Source organism: Panthera pardus, unplaced genomic scaffold, assembly GCF_024362965.1.
Source record: "Panthera pardus isolate Hobbes unplaced genomic scaffold, ASM2436296v1 HiC_scaffold_13, whole genome shotgun sequence".
NCBI lineage: Eukaryota > Metazoa > Chordata > Mammalia > Carnivora > Felidae > Panthera > Panthera pardus.
In genome coordinates, this window is record NW_026526688.1 from 204,480,088 (window position 1) to 204,507,127 (window position 27,040).

The following is a 27,040-nucleotide window of genomic DNA, read 5'->3' on the forward strand; positions in this document are numbered from 1 at the left end:
CTCGACGGAGAACGCGGGCCTAGGACCGAAATGGGCACGGGCGCGCACAATACAGAGCGAACTTGCTGCCAGACTCTGCAAAGTGGAAAACCTCCCGAGGGCGCCAGAAGAGAACAATGAAAATAAAGCCCCGGTGGGCCGGATGCAGGCTGGGGCAGGGAGGACGTGGAACTTACTAGGGAGACGGGAGGAGCGGGGACCGCACGTCGTCCTGGCCCCCTGGTGCCGGCAGGGGGAGGCCCCGCAGGGCCCGCAGCAGGGCCAGGGCCAGGCGCACGAGGAGACGCAGCAGCAGGAAGCCGAAAGGCACGGCGATCTGTGTGAGGTGGAAGATGGCTGTGCTGAACCTGCTGAGGAAGCAGGTGGAGGCGAAGGCCAGCAGGCTGGCACAGGGGTACAGCGCGAGCTTGGCGAACATGAACGCGTGCTCCCGGCCCCCGAACCGTGCCGAGGGCTGCAGCGTCTCCTCCTCGTGCAGCAAGGCCGTGGTCCAGATGGCAAACTGGAAGATGCTGGCGAAGAAGACGATGGCGCAGCTGACGCGCACGCTCTCGAGCTCGTCGTGGGGCTGCTGGGCGAAGGCCGAGGTCTGCTGGTAGGCCAGCGGGAGGCCGCCCACAAAGGCCAGCGACAGTGTGTTGAGCAGCCCCATGGACTGCGTGGCTTTGCGGATGTGCAGGAAGAGCGAGTGGTGGGCGAACCAGAGCAGGCCCACCGTGGCGAAGGAGCCAAAATACGCCAGGAAGTGTGGCCCGTACACGCTCAGTGCCGCCACCAGAGCTGCCGTGGAACTTCTCCTTCACGTCCTTGGAGTCCGGGATGTTGTCCTCAGCTGAGGATGGTCAACACACAGCATTTATAACAGCCTCGACGCAGGGCGTCAGGTCCGGCTACAGCCCCCACCCACCATCCCGAGCCCCGTCGGGCGGGCTACACCTAGCTCCCAGGCACACTTGAATTTCACATAAAGGGCACAGACAGCTTTTGTTGTCTCCTACATGCACACTTAGTATACTAAGCAATTACACGTTCATCTGAAGTTCAAATTTAACTCCTGCACTTTGCTGACAGCCCCCGGGCTGGTGAGCAGCCCTGGGTCCCAAGCCTACAGCCCCCCTGGCCTCCACAGGTGGGTGCTCGTGAGGTCTGTCCATTCTCCTGTGGCTGTCCAATCAACTCGGGCAGCAGTCCCGCAGATCTGAGGGGGGGGGGGGGGCAGTTAGCCTCTCTGGCTCTCAGATCTGGGTTGCACTTTATTGTAAGGAATAACTGCAAGGCATCTCTCAGGATTCTCCCTTCCACGGATGTCCCCAGTTGCACAGCCCAGAGAACCTGCCGCCCTCACAGTGGGAAGCTACAAGTGTGTTTGGGGGTTTGGAGGGAGCTGCAAGGATCTGCAGGTAGGGGCAAGAGACAGAGCCAGGGGGTACTGCCCCAGGTCCTTGGGACGGTGGCTTTGAGTGGAGGAAGGAACACAGCCCCCTGGGCCCCCAGCCTCAGCCGGCCCGTGCCGCCACTCAGCAAGGGAACTGGGGCTAGCATGGCCCTGGCCACAGGGCAGGAGCAAAGCCACATCATTCTGGAACCTGAGGTCTAGGCCTCGGAGACTGATTACCAGTGAACACTTGCTCCCAATTTCTAAAAAATTCACAAGTTACAGTAGGAAAAAGCTATCAAGAGAGGATGAGGAAAGTGAAGAGTTTACCAGATACAAAATGTAAAATCGCAGTGTTGTAACACGTCCAACAAAAGAAGGATGTATTGAAATAAGGCCAAAGAAACAAAAGGGTCTAAAAAAGAATGAAAAATTTCCGGGGGGGGGGGGGGAGCAGACAAAACCCAAAAATGCAGGAACGAAAATTCGAACTTTGACAGAATGAAGAGGCAGATCAGGTGGAGCACAGTGAAGGGAAAAATGAGAACAGAGGGTGCGGGAGGAGGAGCCCCGGGGGTGGGGACAAGGGACAGGGGTGGGGGGGGAGGACTGGCATGGGGGATGGGGGATGGCAGGGGAAGGGGCGGTTGGCCTGGGGGTGAAGCCTAAAGGGGGGAGGAGAGAATGGAGGTGGGGGAAGCCCGCCTGCCCCCAATCTGCCCAGCTTGGGGAAGGGAGAAGTGACCCTGCGTGTGGCCCTGGTGCCCCCTGCCTCCACCTGTGCTCTCCCATGGAGACCCTGAATTCTGGAGGGGGCTCCGGCCAGGGTAGGACTCGTTCCACAGGGAGGGTGGCAGCGGGAGGCCGCAGCACCCGCCTGCGTAGGGCTGGATGAAGAGAGACCCTCTAGACAGGCATGCCACGGACCCCTTCCTCAGGCCTGGGTCCTTACCAGATGTCCAGGATGAGGAGTGTGGCCACGATGGCATAGACCCCGTCGCTGAAGGCCTCCACCCGCTCCTTGCTGAGAGGCTCGTGCAGGTCAAATGTGAAGAACTCCACACTGTGAGCTGGGGGCTCTTGGGGGCCTGTGGATGTGCCAGGAGGGAGGAGCTGGCCAGGGGAGGGGGACTCTGCAGGGACGCCTGGCCGTCACGGGCGCCTGGGCCCTTCCCATGCTCCACAGGCCTTGGGGAGCAGTGCCGAGGCCCCACACACCAGCCTGCCCGCACACCTACCCACAAGCCTGCCCTTGCACCAGCTGCAGGCCTTGCTGACGTAGGGAGGAAGATGACCGTCGCCATCAGCAGGTACGACTGTATGAGACACAGACATGTCAGGAGGTGACGCTGCACCAGAAATCCCACCCAGGAGCCACCCGCTCCAAAGGGATGGCAGCACCCGCAACCTAAGAAACAGGTTAATTATACCTCATCAGGCTGAAAGCCGTGCGTGCATCCAAGAGCACTTCTCACACAATGGGAGAGCACACGGCAGCCCGCATGGCAGAGGAGGACCTGGCACCCAGCACAGGTGGAAACTCCTCGCCTCCACGGCACAGAGACGAGCACCCAAGGAAAAGGGCTGGAGCAGACATTTCTCCAAAGAAGACGCCGTGGCCGAACCATGAACGGAAAGGTGCTCGGCGTCACCGAGCCTCAGGGAAAGGCAGAGCGGAACCAGGAGACCCCACGCCACACCCCGGGGGAAGACGGCCCTCAGAAACGCGGGGTCCACGGGCCTTGGCGAGGGTGTGGGGAAACTGGGAGCCCGCGCTCTGTCAGTGGGACGTAAACTGGTGCCGCCGCTGCAGAAACAATGTGGCGGGTCCCCCAAAAATCAAACAGGGAGCCCCTGTGATCCGGTAAGCCCACGCCCGCCTCCCCCTGCGACCCAGTAAGCCCACGCCCGCCCTCCCCTGCGACCCAGTAAGCCCACACCCGCCTCCCGCTGCGACCCAGTAAGCCCATGCCTGCCTCCCCCTGCCATCCAGCAAGCCCACGCCCGCCTCCCCCTGACATCCAGCAAGCCCACGTCCGCCTCCCCCTGCCATCCAGCAAGCCCACGCCCCGCCTCCCCCTGCCATCCAGTAAGCCCACGTCTGGCCCGGGTGTGCACCCCAGAAGAACTGAGAGCAGGGTCTCCAAGAGGTGCGTGCACCCCACGTTCACAGCAGCACTGTTCACATCAGCTAAGACGAGCAAGAACCCAGAGTCCGTCGACAGACGCGCAGGTGAGAAAACGTGGTCCACCCGACGAGAGGAAGTCCTGACACTTGGGGCGACGTGAACCAACCTTGAAAACGTTATGTTGAACAAAAGAAGCCAGACATAAAAGCCTCGTGTTTTATGATTCCATTTACGTGAATTACCCAGCACAGGCAGATCCATAGAGAGAGACGGAAAGTCGACTGGTGGCTTCCAGGCAGCAGGGGGGGGGGGGGTGAGAGAAACATTCCAGAAGGAGGTGGAGGGTGGCAGCTGCACGCGATGTGCACTCCATCATTGCCGCTGGATGGTGTTTAAAGGACACAGTGGCGTGGGCTTCACTGCACACACACCCAGTAATTTGAACAAGAAAGGCTGTAGGGCCAGGCGGCGTGTTCCGGGCTCTGGCAGCGCGAGCCCTCAAGGCTGGGGCAGACTGGCAGGTCCCACGAGGGCTCTGCTCACCCTGTGGCTGTGGTACCCACACAGCCGACACCCCCGCAGTGAGGCGCCTCCTCCTGCCACCGCTGCCCCATTCCAGGCCTGCGCTCAAGGGGGGGCTCCCGCCCCTTCTGTCCTGCAAGCCAAGTACTTCAGGGTCACCTGACGCGGGGAGTACCATCAGGGAGACAGTGGCACACTGCAGACAGATGACGAAGGCCAGCATCACAGATCTGTTTATAGCCCCGACCACATCACTCAGCAGACACACTGAGGGACGGGCCTCCCGGGTGTGAAGCAGGTGGGAGGAGGCCGATCGGTGGGCAGGCCCTGCAGGATCGGCGGGGAGGGAGCCACAGGGGAGGAGGAATCCCAATCTGGGGGGGGGGGGAGGGGACAGAGAAATGACACAAGTGGCTTCTACGAGATGCTGGCATGAGAGGCCCAATGCAGAGGCCCCAGAACGTCACCGCTGCAGGAAGGCAGCCACACCGGGATGGCCCGGGCCAGGGTGGTCAGAAGGGCTGGATCTAGAAGGTGAACCCAGCACAGCATCTGGCTGAGGGAGGGGGTGGCAAGGATGTCTAGGAGGATGGAGACCACGGGCTTCCTGGGGGGCAGGAAGCTTGCATGTGTTGTGTCACAGGTGGTGGCGGGCAATGGGGCTCCAGGTGAGGAGGTGAGAGGGCAAAGGATCAGAGCCACACGGCAGGGGAAGAGGGAAGAAGGCAACAAGAGGAAGGCTGATGGGCAGGTGGGTGGGGGCGGACTGACAGCAGACTGTTCCATCACAGAGCGCCACGGCCTGAGCCTACCCTCGGAGGCCACTGGACCCGCTGGTCACTTGGGCCCCCCCAGCCCTCCATTTCCTGTTTGGTGGCTGAGGTGCCCCTCCCCCACTGTCATCATGGCATCAGGGCAAGGTCACTGTCTAGGCTCCTCATGGACCCAATGGACACTGCCCACTCAGCCCAGGCTCCCGGTCCAGGCCCTGGCAGTGGGCATGGCCTGCCCTGGTCCTCAGCTCTGCTCGTCCCGACTGCCCATACCACACCCCAGCTGTCCCCTCCACGCTCCATGCAACGACCTCCACCATCCTCAGCCCCTGACTTTGTCCAACCAACACCCGCTGTCGGCCACCATGAATGCGCAGCCGGGAGAGGCTGCCCCCCCAGGATGTGTACGTGGCCTCGGGCCAGCTGCCCCTTACTCCTGTCCAGTGCGTCCCCCTTGCTGGCCCTGCCCTGCCCACCGGGAGCCACCCCACTGCAGGCCACAGCCAAGAACGCCCTGCCTGACTCCACGCACCCCTCCCACCAGCACCCCCTTCAATTTAAACACGCTCAAGACTAAGGAGACCAAGCAGAAGCCTGAGGCCTGCCCTCACCCCCCACACCGGCCTGCCTGCCTGCCTGCTTGCACACTGGCGTACCCCTCCCCCACCCTGCCTGCCTGGACCTGACCTCAGGGCGCCTGGGACGCTTAGCCCCCAGCCCCCAGCACACAGACAATGCTCTGCAGTGGCCCTTGCCCGCCTATTTGTTTCAAACTTGGAATTCTCTTGAAATGTGCACTAGACATCTAGAACATCAACCATTTCTTCATATTTACGACGCTCTGGTTCTGAAACCTCGCCGTTCTTCACGAGCGCTCGGGTAAAGGCGGGGAACCGTGCACAAGCTTCCACCATCAACTCTGAAACAGCTGCTTGTCAGTATTTCCCTCAATTTCTGGAAGACGAAGCATTGCTAGAACAATATTCCTATTAAGTTGGCTGATGGCTACGGGCATCGGGGGCTCAGGTGGTTGAGTGGCCGACTCTTGACCTTGCAGTTCGTGGGACGGAGCCCGCGTCGGGCTCTGCACTGACAGCATAGAGCCTGCTTGGGACTCTCTCTCTCTCAAAATAAACATTAAAGAAAAAATTAGCCGAGAGGCACCTGGGTGGCTCAGTCGGTTGAGCATCTGACTTCTGCTCAGGTCATGATCTCACTATGCGTGGGTTTGAGCCCCACGTCGGGCTCTGTGCTGACAGCTCAATGCCTGGAGCCTGCTTCGGATTCTGTGTCTCCCTCTCTCTGGCCCTCCCCTGCTCACACTCCGTCTCTCTCTCTCAAAATAAATAAACATTAAAAAAAATTAGCTGGGGCGCCTGGGTGGCTCAGTCGGTTAGGCATCCGGCTTCGGCTCAGGTCATGATCTCACGGTCCATGAGTTCAAGCCCCGCGTCGGGCTCTGTGCTGACAGCTCAGAGCCTGGAGCCTGTTTCAGATTCTGTGTCTCCCTCTCTCTCTGCCCCTCCCCTGTTCATGCTCTGTCTCTCTCTGTCTCAAAAATAAATAAACCGTTAAAAAAAAAAAAAAATTAGCTGACAGGTAAAAGGCACTCGCCAACCTTGATTTCTGTGACTTGGCCGAGACAGCTCCAAGTTCTCGCATCCCCTGAAGTGCAGGGTGCGGAGCGGAGAGCACCGAAGACTGAACCAGAGATGTCTGTGTGAAGCATCCTGACCTCTGACCACACCTGGGTTTTCCTGAGACTCGGTAGCCAGTCCCCACCTGGGACCCTGGCTCTCCTCAGCTGGGCTGCACAATGGGGCTCCTTCTGCCAACAGCTTCGCCTCTGTTTTTTTTCCACTTTTCAGTTTCCTTTAGTTCAGGAATTTTCTTTCTTTGCTTTTTCTTTGGGTGGCTCATACCCTCCACGCATGTCTTTAGGACAGGCACAGCTCTGTCCACTCTCCCACGTGCTCACTCGAGTTCATCAATGTTTTTCCTAAGGTGCTTCTTGCCTGCTGTCATGGGCAACACTGCTAGGAAACACCACCCCCCCCCCCCCCCCCCCCCCCCCCCGCCCCGCCCGGCCGGGGCAGTGTTGGCTGCCCTGGCAGCTTTGTGCAGACTCTGTACTCACCAAGAGAACGAGCACAGCCCAGACTCCGGGCACCCTGTGTCTCTCTCCTCTGGTCTTAAAGCTCTGCCCACTTGGGGAAAACGTGGGTGAGGCATGGCCCACCAGCTGCCCCCATCTGACCAGGCCTGGCTCTGACTGTGGTGCGCGTTCACCTGCAGAGCAGGTCCCCGCAGCAGGGGGGGAGCGGGGGGAGGGCCCTTCCCCTCCAGCTACGTTCCCTGACACCCTGGGCACCAGGCCACGTGCTGCCCGGTGCCCCTGGAGACTTTTGCACAGCTCTGTACCCCTCCCTGGTGGTGCCCTCCCCCGCCCCACCCTCTTGTGGCCATCTGCTCAGTGAGATGTCACCCCCTGCCCCACCCCCCTGCTTCCCCCCACTCACCAAGGGGTAGAAAAACAGGGAGAAGCCAGCAGCAGCGAAGCACAAGGCCGGGCCCCTGAGGACGATGCCCAGGATGTGCTGCCGATACAGGGTCCTGTGGGTGGAGCTCTCTATCTGGGGGTTCAGGAGGTGGGGGGAAGTGGAACGCGTACACCACGATCAGCGCCTGTGGGAGCGGCAGGATGCAGGGGCCCGGGCAGAGGCCTCTGGCCAGTAACCCCTCCCACCCCGTGGACATGAACAGGTGCCTCAGGGGTGGGGACCCCAGAGAAGAAGGTTCGGCTGGGAGGCTCCCCACGGGGTGTCCTGGAGGGTGGGGAGAGGGGACAGGAGCCTTTGCTCTGCTCCTGGGGCCGTGTGGGGGGGGGTCTCCGGGACCCTGCCCCACCAGATGAGTGCCTCAGGACACTGGGCGGCCCCCTGCCTCTCTCCCTCCGTGTCGCTACGGGAGTCCGGGCTCGAAAAGCCTCTGGATCCGTCCTGCTGCAGCCTGCGGCTGGGGGCCTCTGGCAGCCGCTCTGCACGGCTCTCACTGCGGCCGACACGCCACATCCTACACGTGTGCACAGTGTGTGCTCCAGGAAAACAAGTGTATGGGGAGGGGGAGGCGGGCTGGGGTGTCCTACCTGCACGGCCCCCGATGGCGATCACCACACATACAGAACAAGAAGATGCCCAGAGGCACCTCCGGGAAGGTCACCATTAAGGAAAACTGCAGCCAAAAAGACAACACAAAACCAGGCTGTGCAGGGCCCCTGCTCAGTGACAGAGCGGTCCCGGGTGGTAGCAGACCCGGAGCAACCCACAGAATGCTTTGAGCCTTTAAAGCTGCAACGTTCTCACTTTCACGAAGGATGCTCTGACGCACGGCCCTGCATGCCCAGACCACTGTTCCGTCAGGACTGACAGGGAGTGTGGGCAGGCGCGAACAGGGGGAGGCCAGGCTGTGGAAGAGCCCCTGGGGGAGGCGATGTGGGGGCCGCAAGTTGGGGAGGAACCCGGGACGGCAGGAGGCGGTAAGGTGGGGGCCGTGCAGGGGCCGGGGGCAGGGGTGTGGAAGCGATGCCGCTCGCTGGACCCTCAGTGGCCAAGCTGGTGTCTCTGCCATCGTAGTCCCTGCTGGGGGCCCCTGGAAGCCTCTCCCCCTTCAAACGGCCTGGAGACCCCAGGTGTGTCCCACCCCTAGAGCAGACCCGACTGCCACTGGCTCCCCTGGAACTTTCTCTCCTCTTTGCAACTCTGTGGTCGGGCCTCGGGCCACCCGGCTGGTCTGAGAGTTTCTGAGGAGGGAGCATCCCGGGTCGAGTCCCCTCGCCCAGGGGAGGGCAGGCTGGACCCAGGGGGCAACTGCAGGGTACTTACAGTGAAAGGTAGGAAAGTGATGGTCATCATGCAGGCCTAGGAAGGAGGAGGAAGGAGAGAGCTGAGGGTTAAGGAGGGAAGGCAGGCAGGCCACCCCAGGTGTCCTGCAGGCCCTGCTGCCCAGGGGGGCCTCTGGCAGTGCCACCGCCCCAGAGGCAGATCACTGTACGACTCCTAGACCCCAAGGAAGCTCAGCTCATGCCGTCACGGTGGAACAAAGAAGGGAGGGGGCCCATGTGTCGGCAGTGCCTGTGGGAGGATGTGTGAGGAGTCCAGGAGTTGGGGGCGGGGGGTGCCCAGGCTCTCAACACCAGAGGCTCTAGAGGCTGAGCGCTTGCTTCCCTTCTCCGGGGAACACAGGATTACAAACATAATCGTTTCTCAAGAAATTAAAACGACTCACCAGGTTGAGCAAGGCAAGTGTGTCGTCTATCTTCCCAACAACCTGGAACAATCTAAACAACGTAAGGAAAACAGAAAGACATGCCATCAATCAGGTGGCTCTAATAGCATCACACGTTCCAGCATTTGAGGATTAGAAATATCATTAAAAAGGTCATTTTTAATCGAATTTAAGATACTACCCAGCGTACAAAGTTTGGAAGAGACTGAAAATACAAAGAAGAAAACCCAAGTTCCCTAGAAATCACACTGTTCGCATTTCCACGAACTCTTCTGAGTCGACGCGCGTGGCTTCAGAGCTGGGATCACTGTGTAGAAACCAACGAGGCACGTGGTGGCTCTGGGGACAGTGTCTTCAGAGCCTGTGGAGCAGAGGACGCACCCCCCCCAGGAGGTGTCCCAAGTGCTCTGGGGTGTCCCTTGGCTGCCTGGGAGACTGGAAACCGGCAGGGGAGTCCTTCTTCTGGTCTTGTGCCCAAAGGCCACTTTTAAAAAAGGAAATCCTTCCAAGGATGTTATACACTTAACCTACTGAAACAGCCTAATTAACAGACAGATGGTTCTTATTTCAAGGCAGGAAATCATGAGCAGAAAACTAAACACAGAGAACGTGAGCAGAGCTCACCAAGGGTCAATGCAGGAGCTAGAAACAAAAATCTTTTTCCCTGCTCTCCTTGCCCTCCATGGAGTCCCCCTCCGAGGGGTCAGAGGACAAGGCCTTCTCCTGGGCGGGGCTCAGTGGGCCTCATTCCCCCCACCTGGGAGATCTGCATCTGGCCAGGGCGGGCTCTGGGGTCCCGCACTCCCCTACAGTCAGAGAAAGGGGTCATATCCCCCATGGACAGCAGCCCCACCGGCAACCCACTGAGCCTGGGGCAGATGGGCCCAGCCACCAGGGTCCTAGGTGGATCTGTGCCCACTCTGGGAACTCTGGCAGCAGGATGTGGCCTTTGACGAGCCAGTGCACAAACAAGGTGCTGGGTGGCCCTGTCTGTGCCGCTGGAGTGACAGGGAGCTCAGCCACATCAGCCACAAGCAGGACCAGGCAGAGAGTGGCCGTGGCCCCCCTCTTCACTCTGCGTGGACAGGGGAGCCCCTAAGCCTTTACAAAGGGCCAACCGTCCCTACCAGAAACAGTCATTTTGCTAAAAGCAGGTGTGTAACGTGACATTAAAAAAAATGTTTTTCAAACGTTTATTTATTTTGAGAGAGCATGAGCAGGGGAAGGGCAGACAGAGAGGGAGAGGCACAGAGAAGCCCAAGCAGACTCTGTGCTGTCAGCGTGAGCGTGACTCGGGGCTCAAACTCACGAAGCGTGAGATCGTGACCTGAGCTGAAATCAAGAGCCGGACGCTCAACCGACTGAGCCGTCCAGGCGCCCCTAAAATGTCAGACGTTTTTACTGCCAGCGCCGGTGTGTGGACAGCTCCCAGGTCTCCCTGTGTACCCACCGTCCCCCAAGCAGGGGCATTTCCTCAGCAAGGGCTCGCACCATATCCCAACCCTCTCCCCGGGAGCCTGCCTGCCTGCCTGGGTTGGGGGTCAGGGGTCCCCTGCAGCTTGGGGCCCTGTTCCTGTCAGACCCTCAGGAGCCTTCTCCTTCTTAAGAGAAAGCTCTGGCTTGGGAGCGTGCACCCTGTAGCCTCTTCCTCCTTGCCGGAGCCCCAGGACCGGGCAGAGGGACCTGAGCACAGTGCTGCGGCGTTGCAGGGGTGCACGGGGCAGTCAGCTTGCAGTCCTTTCCCTGCCCGGTCCTGTGTGCGTGCCCACGCAAGTGTGTTATCCTGTGTCATCATCCCAGGCCCTGTTGTCACGTGGAGAGGAGGGCGCAGAGGCCTGCAGCCAGAATCTGGGGTGAAGTGGGGCCTGCTGACCCAGGAAATGAGGGAGGGGCCACCAGACACCCTGAGAACGGGTGTCTTATCGGTGCCCTGAGCACACGCCTGCTGCCATGCTGACCCCGGACAGGTTGGGGCCTGCACCCTCTGGGCACACGCACTGAGTGAGCCACAGACATGTGGACCTCAGCCCAGAAAAAGCCCCCAGCCTGACTCTGTACCTTGTATGTGCTGCCCAGGCCACAGTCACAATGAGAAACGTCATCAGGTAGACAGCAATCCTGGTTGCTAGAAGTCTCTGTATACTTTTGTCAAACTGGAGGAACAGAAAAGCATCACCATCAGAGACCACTTCAGTCCATGGCACCCAGCGGCCCCGTCCAAGGTGCCGAGTCCCCAGGGCCTCTGAAGGGTCTGGCGGTTCCCACCTCCCCTTCTGGTTCAGCCTCTACCCCAGCCCACCCTGAGGCTCCTCTTCTGGGTAGCCTCCCCGCCTCCCCGCTGCACAGCACCAATGCCCCGTGTCCCGTCGTGCGTATCTGGGGATGCCCCGTGTCCCGTCGCGCGTATCTGGGGATGCCCCGTGTCCCGTCGCGCGTATCGGGGGATGCCCTGCATCCCGCTGTGTGTATCCGGGGACCTGGTGTGGAGCTCCCGACGCGCCAGCTCTTGGGGCAGAGAGTCTTTGCCGGGCGTTCCCGGGCCAGCACAGGGCGCCAAGCGCACTGCAGGTAACCGATTCTGAAACAGCTGTGAAGCCTGGTGAGGTCGCGGTGCGCCTCGCCCTGGTCAGAAGGGACTCGCAGGTGCAGTGGGGAAACAGAACCGGGCTCAACACAAAGCTGGGACCCTTGGAATCGCAAGATGGGATGTGATGCTTTGTCAGCAAAAGCTCAAAGTGGAAAACTGACCGTGTTACCACTTTCGCTGGTTTTCTACTTGCATCAGGGGGTCTCACCCAGGCCCCCACTATCTCACCGAGGACTCACAGCTTTTGACTTGCTGGGTTTCCCGCCCTTGACTAGTCTTTCCCTCCACATGGGGAGGAGCGCCTGCTGGCTGACACCTCCTTACGGCCCTGGGCTCCCAGAAGGAGTCCCCGGACCACCGCACCACCTTCTGGCTCGGTTCGTGCACACGGAGACCTCACAACAAGGTGCCGCTCTCCAAGAAGACGGGCCCAGTGCAGACAACTGGGGACAGTTTGTCCAGACACCTCCCCGTGTCACCTCCCGGCATCTCCTGCTCGCACAGCCATACCCCTCGTGACAGTGGCAGCACTGAGGTCTCCGACCCGGCACGAGTGTCCTCCACAGGGGTTCTGGAGCTGGTGCAGTCAGGCGGGTGCCCCGGCCCTCCCTCCCCCCAGCTGCTGGCTGGGTGCTGGCTGCTGGTTCCAGGCTAGACCCGCATTCCCATTTCCTTCTCCTCAAGACCCTACCAGGGGTGCCGTTGCCTTCCCACACATGACGCGGCTCTTTTGACTCCCAACAGCACCCCGGCTAAGCGGGCCAGCCCCGGAGCCCAGCGCCCTGCTGTGCTGCGGGGCCTGACAGACCCGGCACCTCACATCCTCCGTCCCCTGAGACTGAACAACACCCCCGTCAACTGAGGGGCTGAGCGAGGCACACTGGCGCACGCACGATGCCCAGGGACTTTCAGGCATCTTCCCAAATCTGAGGGAATACGCCACCACCTAACTTACAGGACAGAGATGTTCCAAGTTGGCTATAAAGGGGAAACTGCTTCAGAGAACCTGTTTCCCACTTACTTCATGAGAAAAACCCCGTGTCCCTGTGCTTCAGGGAGGCTGGGAGCATCTCCCCTTGCCTCCTGAACGTGTAGGAGGGATGCTCTGGGGGTGACAGGGTACAGGTCTCCATGCCAACCAGAAGCTTGTTGGGCTGCCGGACCTTCCGTCCTCGGCCGACCCCCAAGCTCACTTCAAGGGCACTGCCTCTGTCTGCAGGCCAAGGTTGGGGCCGACCAGGGCTGCTGAGGGAAGAAGGCCTGGTCCCACCCCTCCCAGCCAGGCACATGTTGGGTGGAGCCTGGAAGCGGGCTCGTGGACCGAGTCTTCTGTAAGCTCACCCTCGATGCCTCAGAGCACCGTTCCCAAGTACCTGTTCTGGGGAGATCTCCGTGTGGGTCACAGGCAGGATCTACGAGAGCAAACACACAAAAAGAGCCATGGGACGTTGCTTGGGCTGTGCAGAGACCACCCCTCGAATGACGTGGTGTCGGGGACTCGGGCCAGTGCTGGACTGCTTCCCCCACCCGTCCAGCTGCCCAAATGGCCGACGGACCCCAGGACACTGCCGAGGCAGGGCAGGGTCTATGCTGGGCTGAGCTCTACCAGAAGGCTGTCTGGAGAGGGTGTGGCCAGGGGCCCTGAAGGGAGAGGAGGCTTGGGGGGGGGGGCGGGTGCGGCACACGGACCATCACAGTGGCGATGATGGACAGGAGCGCATCACTGAAGCTGAGCATGCGTTGTGAGTGCTGGATCCCGTCGGCGGTGTCCTCGCCCCCTGTGCCTGTGGGGGAGTCTCCCTGCGTGCGGCGGGCCGGCTCTGGGGTCTGCGGCCCGGACATGGTGGGGCCTGGGAAGAAGCACAGCTCTGAGCAGGCCAGAGTGCTCCTGGGGGGCCTACCCCTGCCAGCTTCAGTGGTGGCAGACACAGGGCGGACCCGTGGCCAGAAGGACCCCCCCTGAGGGGCAGGAAGGGTCCCTGCCACGCTGTCCTCTCCCAGGAACCCCGGTATTTCCAGCTGGCAGGAAGAGCACCTCCTCACTGCTGAGCACTGTCATCTGGGAGCCATGCTCTGTGCCTGTCCCCCCCGCCCCCCGGAAGTGGGAGAAACGAGAAGGCACACACACATGATGGGTGTTCCATCCGCTGTGTCACCGCCTGAAACCCCTGACCCCAACACCAGACACTGTGCCGTTAGACACTTTCGTCCTAAACATGGGGTGTTCTCCCATCTAAGTACCAACCAGACCCAACCCTGCTTAGCTTCTGAGACCAGGCGAGACTGGGTACGTTCGGGGTGGTATGGCCGTAGGCCAAACGCAGGATGTTCTATGGGACCAAGTCCCTGAGGCTTGCACTGAGACAAAGTGCCAGCCCTCACCATGACAAGACAGAACAAAAACACACCCCACCCCCAGAACCAGATAAAGAAGGCTCACTGGCAATTTCTGGGCAGGAGAAACAAAGTGTGAATAAACAGAAAGGATATTCAGCTTCATTATCAACAGGGGAAAGGCAAGTGAGAACAATGAGGTACCACTAAGGTCCGCAGAAGTCCACCAAGAGTGGCGAGGCCATGGGGACACAGGCTTGGGCAGGGGTGGAGACCACACCGTGACATGTACACCCACAAGGTGGCAGTTCCATTTCTAGGTGTAGCCTCTAGGAAACGGATGCACACGAGTGTGCCGATGTGTAGTTTATTTTATGTGTCACCCAGCCTATTATTGAACGCTAAATGAATTGTTAAAAAGTGCTACGAACTGAACGTTTGTGTCCCCCAAACCCCTATTTGGAAGCCCTACCCACCCCATGGGGTGGCGCCAGCAGGGGGACCTTTGGGGGGGATGAGGTTAGATGAGGTCATGAGGATGGGGCCCCGAGATGGCACGGGTGTCCTCACAGATGTGGGGGAGAGGGGACAGGTGTCTCTGTCTTCTGTGAGGACACAGCGAGAAGGCGGCCGTCTGCAGGCAGCCACCTTGACCTCAGACTTCCAGCCTCCAGAACCGTGAGAACGAAACGTCCGTCGTGTAAGGCCCCAGCCCGTGGGCTTTTGTGAGGGTGGCCTGAGTGACCGACACAGGAAGTGAAGCGAAACAGAGCTACGTGTATAAAACCCAGAAACACGACGTTGAGAGGAATAAATGATGCCGCAAGAAGATACACATGCTATTATACCACTTATGTAAACGTTTAAAACACACTGACCATCTGCTCCCCTTGTGATCACACACTCGCACGGTAAGATGATGAAAACATACGCAATGACAGCACTCACCAGCTCAGGACAGCCCTGTGATCACCTGGGCGGGGATGGGGGGGTGGGTTTGCGGGGGCTGGGCTGGGAACGGGGCTGCAGCCGCATCAAGAAGGCATCTGTTACTTTACTCGCTGCTTACAGCTTAGACACAGTAGAGGGCACCCCTTCCGGGGTGCAGTTCTACCAACCGTTGACAACTGTACACAGGTGTGTAACCAGGACCTCAATCACAAAGCAGCTCTGTCCCCAAGCAGGCCCTCTGTGGTCCAGCCTTCCTTTCCTCCACCCCAAACCCGGGCCACCACTGTGCTTCCTGCTACCGTCAGCAGTAGTGACCCAGCAATGGGACAATAATCTGCCCTTTCCAGACTGTCCCATAAACAGACTCACAATCCACGGAATCTTGGGAGTCTGGCTTCTTTCACTTAGCATGATGCACTTGGGATTCACCCGTTTTGGGGGAGCACTGACATTTTTTTTACTGCCGTGTAGTTAATGCTACTGTATGGATAGACCCCTCTGTTCATCCAATCACTAGCTAGAAACGTGGGTTATTTCCAGTTTGGGGTGGCTATGAATAAAGGCACTGTAAATATTTGCACAGAGCCATTTGCGAAACATGTTTTTATTTCTCTTGAGTAAGCACCTCAGAATGTGTCTGCTGGGTAAACCGAGAGGCTGTACCGTTTGCACCCCCTACTGGCAGCACATGAAACTGCAACTTGTCCTCATTCTCCCCAGCGCTTAGTTTGGTAGTTTTTATTTCATTTTTTTTTTTAACTTTTTTTTTTTTTTTTTTTTTTTTCAAGAGAGAGAAAGAGAGAGCCAGCACACGCGAGCATGGGGGAGACAGGCAGAGGAGACAAAATCCCAAGCAGGCTACACTCAGCGCAGAGCCTGACACAGCTCGATCCCACGACCCTGGGATCATGACCTGAGCCGAAATCAAGAGTTGGACACTCAACCAAGCCACCCAAGCACCCCTAGTTTGGCAGGATTAAAAAAAAATTAAACTCTTGAGTGGCTCAGTTGGTTGGGCGTCCGACTTCGGCCTAGGTCATGATCTTGTCATTCCCGAGCTCCAGCCCCGTGTCGGGCTCTATGCCTGGAGACTGCTTTGGATTCTGTGTTTCCCTTTCCCTCTCTCTACCCCTCCCCCACTCACGTGTGCGCTCCCACGCTCTCTCTCCAAAATAAACATTATAATTTTTAAAAAAATTAACCTTTTATTTTAGTTGTACTAAAAATGTGTATTATACCTTGTGTGGCATTTTCCTACTAATTGGGCATTTTCACGTGCCTTTTATCCGTGTATATTTTGTAGCAAAGTGTCTGTTAGAATCTTTTGTTCATTTTTGGGGGAAGTTATTTGTGTTAGTATTGAGTTTCGAGAGTTCTTTATACATTCTGGTTAAAAGTTCTTTGTTAGATATGTAATTTGCAAATATTTGTTCATGGCCTGTGGCTTGTCTTCCATTCCCTTACCAATTTTTAAAACAGAAGTTTTATATTTTGATAAAGTCCAATTCATCAATTGTTCTCTCATGGATCATTCTTTTGATGTCATATCTAACAATGCTTTGCTTAACTCAAGATGACAAAGATTTCCTTATTTCTTCTAGAAGTTTCAGTGTTTTAGGTTTTAATTTCAGTGTACGATAGATTTGGGGTTAATATTTTTCAAGTTTATTTATATATTTTGAGACAGAGAGAAAGCACGAGTGGGGCAGGGGCAGAGAGAGAGAGGGAGGGAGAAGATCCCAAGCAGACCTTGAACTCACAAACCATGAGATCATGACCTGGGCCGAAGTCAGATGCTTAACCGACTGAGCCCCCCAGGAGCCCCCCAGCTTCATATTAAATCTTGAAATCTGGTAGAGTGAGTCTTCCAGCTTCGGTCTTCTTTTTCAAAATTGTTCTGATATTTTAGTTCTCTTCCGTTCACATGCTTCTGCTCACTGGGCCCCTTTTCACGGTTCCTCTAGGCAAAAAGATGGCAGTTTCTCTGAGTGTTTGCTGTCTATGCAGCAGCAGCAGCAGCAACTCTCACAGCACAGCCCTACAGCGGGTGGCTGGCCTAGGGCCAAAGCCACGGGGAAAAGAGACTGAAAAGTAGAAAACTCACACTTGTGTGGGTCACGGCGCCGAGTTTCAACTACCCTCACCAATCTATCTGCACTCCATAGTTTTTCTTTTAGCATTTTGTCCAGGTTTTTACCTGTAATCAGCAGGAGACAAAGCCTGTAGGTGGCTTACTCTGTCATGGCCAGCACTGAACTCTTAACACCTTACTTTTCAAAAGGGAGGGGGAAGAAAGAGGAGAGGGCAGAGGAAGGGGGGTTGGCAAGGAGAAAAAAAATCTGTGCTGAAAAAATAAGAGAAAAAGTAACATGTGTTTCTTTAGACACTAATTTTGGGAAACATGTCCATTACATTGTTTTTTAGATATTTTTGTATGTTTAAATTTTCACAAATTTTGTATGTTTAAATTTAAAAAAAAATAGTTTTTTAAAAACCAGTAAATATTGAATATAGACACAAAAATTCTCAACAAAATGTGAACAAATGGAATCCAGCAATGTATTAAAAGGATTATATACCATGACCAAGTGGGATTTATTCCAAGAATGCAAGGTTGGTTTAAAATATAAAATTAATGACTGTAATATACCACATCAAAGGAACCAAAGACAAAAACTACACAATCATCTCAATAGATGCAGAAAAAGCATTTGACAAAATCCAACACCTCTTCATGATAAAAACATTCAACAAATTAGGAACAGAAGTAAACTCTGTCAACCTAACAGATGGCATCTCCAGAAAACCCGCAGTTAACGTCACACTCAACAGCGGAAGACTGACCACGGCCTGCCCGCAATCAGGGATGAGACAACATGGTTCAACAGAAGGCTGCCAAGGTTTTAGCCATTTCTTAGGCAAGAAAATGAAATAGAAGGCATATACACTGGGAAGGAAGAAGTAAAACTATCTCTATTTGCAGAGGGTATGATTTTGCACAAAGAAAATCCTAAGGAATCCTTATAAGAAAACTATTAGATCAAATAAATGGGTTCAGCAAGGTTACAGCAAACAATATACAAATACCAACTGCATTTCTACACACTAGAAATGTATACAACCAGTCTGAGAATAAACTTAAGAAAACAATTACATTTATAATAGCATCAAAAATAGTAAAGAAATGAACAAAGGAAGCACAGAATATTGTTGAAAGAGATTAAAGAAAACTTAAATAAATAGAACTATATCCTCTGTTCATGGACTGGAAGACTTAATATTGTTAAGATGGCAATACTTCCCAAATTGATGTACAGATTAATTGCAGTCCCTATCAAAATTCCAACTACCTTCTACACGGAATTGACAAGCTGACCTTAAAATTCACATGGAAATTTGAGGAACCTTTGGCTATTTATGGAATAGCCAAAACAAGAAGAATAAAGTTGGAGGGCTCCCATTCTCAATTTCAAAACTTAGTACAAAGCTCTGGTAATCAACACGGGGCAGAACCGGCATAGAACACAGATTAATGGGCAGAGCTGAGAGTTCAGAAATAAACCACTCCATTTATGGTCAACTGGTGTTTGATAAGGCTGTCAAGACCACTCAATGGGGAAAGAACAATCTTTTCAACAAACGGTGCTGGGATAACTGGATATCCACATGTGAAAGAATGAATTTGGATCCTACCTCATACCACACACACAAATTAATTAAAAATGAATCAAAGACCTTAATATAAGAGCTAAACCCAGAGAGAAAATCTTCATGGCCTTGCACTTGGCAAAGGACTCTTAAATATGATACCAAAAGTACAAACAACAAGAAAAATAGAAATTGGAGTTCATCAAAATTTTTACTTTTCTGCCTCAAAGGACACTATTAAGAAATCGAAAAGACGAGTGGTGCCTGGGTGGCTCAGTCGGTTAAGCGTCCAACTTCCGCTCACGTTGGGCTCCCCCAAAACGGGTGAATCCCAAGTGCATCGTGCTAAGTGAAAGAAGCCAGACTCCCAAGATTCTGTGATTGTGAACCCATCGTGAGGCTTGAACTCATGATCCTGAGATCAACTGACTGAGCCACCCAGGCGCCCCCATGAATTTTTTTTTAAGACAGAAAAGACTAAAGAATTTTAAAATCCTATGGGAATAGGAGGAGAAGCTGAAATTTCATGTCATAGGAGGTAACTGAAGGCTTACAGCCCTGTAGGGCATTATGCACTGTGCTAAGCACTGCAGGCAGAGATAAAAAGGACAATCAGCCAACAGTGCAGGAGACGAGCACATTAGGGTGCCATGGGAGCATGGAGTCTGGGAAAGCTCGCAGAATGGGACATGCTAGAGCCGAGTCTGCAAATATTGATGACAAATGACAACAATGAGAGTAAGTGACATTTATCAATTACTATGTGCCAAGACTTGTCCCACGTACTTTGTATGTAGAAGCTTTTAATCCTCAAACAATGCTGTAAGAATTATTGAAAGACAAAAAGGAACTGGGGACAGCTTGGTGTGCAGCCAAGTGCAGAGTTTGGTAAGGCTGGAGCACCAAACTCAAACTAGGAGAAGCACCTGAAGTACGTTAGGACTAAATCCCAGACTCGTGTGTGCCTGTTCAGGAGTGCAGAAATTACCGTGAAGATTATGCACAGATTATGTGCTTTCTTTATAGGTCTGCTGTATACGTACGTTCTGGGTATATCCACACGTGTGCACTCACGTATGTAAGATGTAGGTAAAGTTCATGCATTCCGGATATAAGTCCATTCCGTGATTTGTAAATACTTTCTCCGTTCTGGGTGGTCTTTTCATTCTCATGACACTATCCACCCATATATGTATTTATATACGTTTACGTATATGTATTAAATTTATAGGTTACTTAAAAACATATTTAAGTACACTCCACATGCAATGTGGGGCTTGAACTCACGACCCTAAGATCAAGAGTCACAGGCTCCACAGACTGAGCCAGCTGGGTGCTCCTCATGGGCTGTGTTTTTGAGTAGTTTTAGATTTGTGGAGAAGTTGAGCGGAGAGTAGAGTTCCCACATATGCCCTCATCACCCCCGCTCCAGTTTCCCGTTATTAGCATCTCCCATTCGCGCGGTGCAGCTGGTGCAGCTGATGAGCCAATACTGACACCCCATCAGCCTAAGTGCCTCCCTCACAATGGGGCTCACTTCGTGTCGCAGTTCTACGGGTTTTGACCACACAGGACTTGTATCCACCATTATAGCACCATTCAGAAGCTTCACTGCCCTGGAAATCCTGTCCTGCCCTAGTCATCCCTCCCTGCCCCAGAAGCCCCTGGCAACCACTCATCTTTTTTGTCCCCATAGTTTTCCCTTTTCCAGAGTGTCCTGTAGTTGGAACCATACACTGTGGGGCCTTCTCAGTCTGACTGCGTTCACCTACTTAAGAATGTCTTCAACGATATATTTTGAACTTCTCAATTTTGATGAAGTCCAGGTTAACTGTTTCTTTTGACTGTGCTTTAGTATCGTATAAAAATTCTCATACATCTTTTTAGAAATTTTATGGTTTCAGGTTTTACATTTAGATTTATGACGCTTTGAGTTAATTTTTGCATAATGCAAGATAATGGATTAACAATTTTTAACATACAATATCCAATTTTTTCAGCATCATTTTTTGAAAAGACTCCCTTTCCTTCAATTACTTTTATTCCTTTATCAAAAATCAATTGACCCTGGGGCACCTGGGGGGCTTTGTCAGTTGAGCATCCAACTTGATATTGGCTCAGGTTGTCATCTCGTAGTCATGAGATCGAGCCCCGGGTGGAGCCCTGCGTGGAGCAGGAAGCCTGCTTGAGATTTGCTCTCTGCCCCTCTCCCTTCAAAATAAATAAACATCTTAAAAAATCAATCGACCTTATATACACTTGTGGGCCAATTTCTGATTATTCTGTTGCATTGACCTACTTACGTATCTTTTTAAATTTTTTTTTTTTCAACGTTTTTTATTTATTTTTGGGACAGAGAGAGACAGAGCATGAACGGGGGAGGGGCAGAGAGAGAGGGAGACACAGAATCGGAAACAGGCTCCAGGCTCCGAGCCATCAGCCCAGAGCCTGACGCGGGGCTCGAACTCACGGACCGTGAGATCGTGAGCTGGCTGAAGTCGGACGCTTAACCGACTGCGCCACCCAGGCGCCCCGACCTACTTACGTATCTTAACACCACACTACTTTGATTACTGTGGCTTTATAAAAAGTATTGAAGTTAGGCAATGAAAGTCACATGATTTGAGGGGCGCTTGGGTGGCTCAGTCGGTTAAAGCATCTGACTCCGGCTCAGGTCATGATCTCGTGGTTCATGGGTTCAAGCCCCGCATCGGGCTCTGTGCTGCCAGCTGAGAGCCTGGAACCTGCTTCGGATTCTGTGTCTCCCTCTCTCTCTCTGCCCCTCCCCTGCTCATGCTCTGTCTGTCTCTGTCTCTCAAAAATAAAAACATTTAAAAAAAAGTCACAAGATTTGAACAAAGGTTCAAACTTGACTATTCTCCCTCCTCTGCAGTTCCAAATGAATTTTAGAAGCAGTGTGCCAATCTTTTCAAGAAGTCTGATGGGATTCCGACAGGAATTACACTGAATCTATAATCAATCTGAGAAGAATCAGTCTGAACAATACTGAATCTCCCAGTTTATGAATATGGTATACTCTCTCCATTTATTAAGGTCTTTAATTTCTCAGTCAAGTTTTTTAGTTTTCAGTGCACAAGTCTTATGTATCTTTTTTCAGATTTATCCCAAGCATTTAATACATTTTCTAAAGTTTAATATACTTTTAATATTATTTACTTAAGTAATCTCTATACCCAAAATTGGGCTCAAACCCATGACCCTGAGATGAAGAGTCGCACTCTCTTCTGACTGAACCAGCCAGGAACCCCAGCGTTTAATATTTTTTGATGCTGTTGTAAATGGCATTTCCCCCTAACTCCAACTTCCCATATTTGTTGCCAGTTATCTAGAAATAACGTGACTTATCTTTTGCATATTAATCTTGCACCCTGCAACCTTGCTAAACTCACTAGTTCTAGTAGCTTTCTGTAGATCCCACCCTCCTGAGGGTGACATTGCCCCTCAAGGAACATTTGGCAATGTCTGGAAGCATCTCTGGTTGTGACAAGTGACGTGTATTAATGGTATCTAGGGGATAGAGATAGGGTGCTGCTAAATGTCCAACAATGCACTAGACAATGGCACATCTTCACCCCAACAAGGAATCATCTGTCAATAGTACCAAGGTTGGCAAGTGAATGTGAATGATCGTGTCATCTTCCTAAATAAACTTACTCATTATTTTCAGTCTGGAAGCTTTTTCTTGCTCCAATACGCTGGCTAGAATATCTAGCACGATATGGAACAGAAGCGGTGAGACCTGACAACTTTGGCTTGTTAGGGTCCAGTCTTCCATCATTCTATACACCAGCTGTAGGTTTTTCATAACTGCTTTTATTATGTTGAGGACGTTTCATTTCATTCCTAGTATGCTAGCAGGTTGTTTTTTTTTTAAACCGAAATGGATGTTGGGTTTTATCATGTTTTTTTCTGTGTCTATTAAGATGATCCATGTAGTCTTTTTAACTGTTAATAGTGTAAATTATATTGATCAATCTCCAAATGCTAAGCTAACTTCGCATTCCTGGGAAAAACCTCACTTAGTCACGATGCAATATTCTTTTCATAGTGTTGGGATTCAACTTGCTAAAAAATGTTTTATTAAGTTTGAGGAAGAACACCTGCTCAAGAGAGTATACACACAAGCAGGGAAGGGCAGAAAGGGAGAGAGAGAATCCCAAGCAGGTTCCACTCTGTCAGCTCAGAGTCCGATGTGGGGCTCAGTCTCACAAATGGTGAGATCACGACCCAGTGCTACAAAGTGTTTTAAGGGGCACCTGGGTGGCTCAGTCAGTTAAGCGTCTCTGACTCTTGGTTTTGGCTCGGGTCATGTTTGTGAGTTTGAGCCCCGCATCGGCGTCCGCACTGACAGTGCAGAGCCCGCTTGGGATTCCCTCTCCCTCTTTCTGTTACTCCCCGAAGCAGGGCCTCGAAGTCATAAACCGTGAGATCATGACCTGAGCTGAAGTCAGATGCTTAAGCAACTGAGCCACCCAGGAGCTCAGCCACCCAGGAGCTCCTCTGTCATCGTTTCTCTTATTCACGTTATTAATCATTTGTCTGTTCTTTTTCTGGTTCCATATGACCAGGGATTTCTCTATTGTGTTGATCTTCTCAAATAATCAGCTTTTGCTTTCAGTGATTTTCTCTGTTTTTGTTTTCTATTTCATTGGTCTCCACTCTGACATTTATTATTTCCCTTTTTGTACTTGCTTTGGATTTCATTTGCTTATTATTCCTGTTTTTTAAGATGAATGCTGAAATTATTGGTTTGAGACCTATCTTCTAGTCGTGTCTTGGCCACATTCCACAAATTTTAAAATGCTGCACGTTTATTTTCATTCACTTCAAAATTCTAATTTTCCTTCTGATTTCTCCTTTGACCCATGGGTAATTTAGAAATGAGTTATTAGCTTCTAAATATTCAGGTTTTCCAGATATCTATTACTGATGTCTAAATTTCATTGTGGTCATAGAGCATAATTTTTTTTTTAAGTATTTTGGAGGAGAGTACAAGTGGGGGGCAGGGACAGAGGATCTGAAGTGGGCTCTGAGCTGACAGGCTGACAGCAGCGAGCCCGATGTGAGGCTTGAACTCACAAACTGTGAGATCATGACCTGAGCTGAAGTCAGATGCTCAACCGACTGAGCCACCCAGGTGCCCCAGAACATACTTGTTTTGTAGCCCAGAATATTATCCATTTTGGTAAATGTTCTTCACATATACACTTGAAAATGTATATTTTGCTGGTATCGTGTAAAGTGTTCTACAAATGTCCATTAGGTCAAGTTGGCTGATGGTATCATTCAACTATACCCTTGGTGATTTTCTGGTACTTGTTCTATCATTTATTAAGATAGGGGTATTGAAATCGCCAGCTACAATCTACAACTTAATTTACAGTTGGGTTTTGTTAAAAAAAAAAAACAACCTGGTTTTGCTTCATGTATTTTAAAGTTTTATTATTAGATGCAAAACTGTTTAGGGTTATAATGTCTTTTTGATGAATGTACCACTTCATCATTATGACACGATCCTCTTTTTTTAAAGAGTTTTTTTTTCTTAATATTTAGTTAGTCTGGGACAGCGCAAGCAGGGAAGGGGCAGAGAGAGGGGGACAGAGGATCCGGAGCGGGCTCTGTGCTGACAAGCTGACAGCAGCGAGCTTGAGGAGGGGCCCGAACTCACAAACCGTGAGATCATGACCTGAGCTGAAGTCGGATGCTCAACCGAGTGAGCCACCCAGGAGCCCCAAAAGAGTTCTTTTTTTAATGTTTATTTTTGAGAGACAGAGAGTGAGTGGGGGAGGGGGCCGAGAGAGAGGGAGACACAGAATCGGAAGCAGGCTCCAGGCTCTGAGCTGTCAGCACAGAGCCCGACGCGGGACTCAAACCCACAAACCGTAAGACCCTGACCTGAGCCAAAGTCGGACGCTCAACTGACTGAGACACCCAGGAGCCCCATGAAATGATCCTCTTGATTTCGGACAGTATTCTTTGTTGTGAAATCTACAGAGAAATGGGCTTGCAGATGAAGACATAAATTCAGTTTTAGACACGGGTATGAGGGGAGATGTGGAGCGACAGGTGCCTAAGAGCCCAGGAGGGAAGCGTGGCGCGGAGACAGGTTAACAGTGTTGCTACCCCAGTGCCTGTGCAGTGTCAGTGTATCGAGGTGCTCCGCAAGAATTCCCGAAATAAGCAGTCTGAGCAAACGGTGGTCTCCAGGGCAATTCCATCATCTAGAAATCTCCACCTGATCCTAGGTCACGTGAGGATCAACTCATGGCCTCCAAATTCAAAGGAACCCTCGAACTCTCAGCTTTCCAGTGACTTGTGTCCTAGGGTTACCCCAGCAGCTCTGTTGGATCTTTTCCACGCTGCTCAAACCTCGGCTCTCTCACCTCCCTTCTCCTTTTCCGTAGGCGTTTAGTCTTCCTCGTTCAGTGAGAACAGAAGCCATCAGAGATTCCCTTCACTTGCGACAAACACGTAGCGTTTATCACCTACGCCGTCACCTGTGTCCACGATGCAAAGCGTCTTCTTACGGCCCTACGTTCTGGACGTCCTTCCCCTCCTACCTTCTGGAGGGCTTTCTTCATTATTCCCCTTCCTCTGTACCAGCAAACTTCCTCCGCTGGCTCCCTCCCGCCAGCTTCCGGCAGCTCGAGGGGCTCCCATCTGAAGGCCCCCCACCCCCACTTCTGGAGTCGCCTCCACTCTCCACCCCTCTTCACCCCTCTCGTTTCTTTTTTCCTGCACCTATCGTGACCTGCAGCTTCCACCCCAACAGTCCACCGAAGCCATTCCTGACACCGTCACCAAGGTCACCTCATCGTTGCCAAACCCGGAGGAAATCTTGTGTTTTTCGATTGGACTTTTAAATGGCTTTTTGCCCCTGGAGACGTCTTTCCGTGACTCCCATGATACAACGCTCCTGCCTGCGGTTTTCTCCCCGCGTCCCTGGCGGCTCCTTGCCCACAGGCTGCTCTGTGCTCTGAATGTTCTAACACCTTCCTGCCTGCCTACGGCTCTGCTCCCTTCGGCTCTTAAGACCGCCAACTGCCAGCGACGAGCCGAGGACGTCCCAGCACCCGTCCCTAGCGAGGCTGCTTTCCTGAGCCCGACCCTCGCGATCCGCCACCAGACAAACGCCCTGGGTGGAAAAGCCACGACGTGGGCGGAATCCTAGCGGCAACACCCCTCGGCCTTGGCCAAGTAACGATACCGTCGGGCATGTTTCCCGTGCCCAGAAACAGGCCGCAGGGCGGGGAGTGACCATGTGGTGCCTTCTTGTCTGAGGTCCCGCAGGAGCGTTAAAACAAGCCACCACAGGGGCGCCCGGGGGGGCTCAGCCGGTTAAGCGGCCGACTCGGGCTCAGGTCGTGATCTCACAGTTCGTGAGTTCGAGCCCCGCGTCGGGCTCTGTGCTGACAGCTCGGAGCCTGGAGCCTGCTTCACGTTCTGTGTGTGCGTGTGTGTCTCTCTCTCTGCCCCTTCCCTGCTCAGTCTCTGTCTCAAAAATCAGTAAACATTAAAAAAAAAAAAAAAAAAAAAAAAAGCCACTACGTACAGGCCGGCACGGTGTGAACTAAGCCCCTGAGCCCCGTTCGTCAGGAAACACAATTTTAGTAACTTGAAATCGCAGAGAACTGAGACGCGGATTCCAGGCCGACGATGAACACAGCGGGGGCTGCAACCTTCAACGCCTCCACGAACCAGCCAGGTGACACAAAGAGCCAAGCGGGCCAGGCAAAGCTGGTGTCTTACCTCAGGGGGCAGCTCTGGGTGAGTGGTGACACTCGGGGTCTGGGTCCAAGGCTGCCACATCGGATTTTCCTACAGACGCTGGCAAACTGTTGCGTGCGTGTCTGTGTGTGTGTGTGTGTGTGTGTGTGTGTGTGTGTGTGTGTTTAACTTAAGTTTTTCAGTCTTCTGGTAGCAACCACCTCGTTCTTTTAAAAAAAGACACTTACCGTGGACTCCCCGCCACGGCAAGCCGGGAGCGTGCCGGGGGCTCGCCCTCGTACTCACGACACGCCGCGGGAGATTTCCACCTCCAAGAGGCAGAACTGAACGTTGCTCGAACGTTCCCCGACACCCGCCCGCGGCCCGCAAGCCCCTCGCACGCGCCGCGCACCCCCGCGGGACTGCCCACCCAGGGGGCGGCCGCGCTCACTCAAGCCAGAGCGCCCTGCGAAGCAGCCTCCGCAGAAACGACCGCGTGGGAGTGGGGAACCGTCAGGGCCCGGGCCCGCAGCCGCACTACCTGCGCTCGGTCGCCGCGGCCACTGTCACGCGCGTCTGCGCTCCGGTCGGCGAGGCGCCCGAGCCGGACGGTCGCAAGCTGCTCACGAGACCCGCGGCGCCGCGCAGGCGCGCTCTGCCACCGGCGCTCCGCGCGCGCGCCGACGCCCGGCGCGGCGGAAGTGAGGCG

The 27,040-nt window shown here is 53.7% G+C and overlaps 1 protein-coding gene across 1 annotated transcript; it reads right to left on the reverse strand.

Moving 5' to 3' along the window:
* Positions 1–55: 55 nt before the first annotated feature.
* Positions 56–26,999, reverse strand: TMEM175 (transmembrane protein 175). The gene is given in 14 exon segments (XM_053901808.1): positions 56–778; positions 780–831; positions 2,328–2,463; positions 2,614–2,661; positions 2,664–2,691; positions 7,319–7,453; positions 7,455–7,522; positions 7,970–8,030; positions 8,681–8,716; positions 9,084–9,135; positions 11,142–11,236; positions 13,044–13,082; positions 13,360–13,520; positions 26,873–26,999. Coding segments are annotated over 13 exon segments (1,506 nt in total). The 5' UTR covers positions 13,513–13,520; positions 26,873–26,999; the 3' UTR covers positions 56–175.
* Positions 27,000–27,040: the final 41 nt, after the last annotated feature.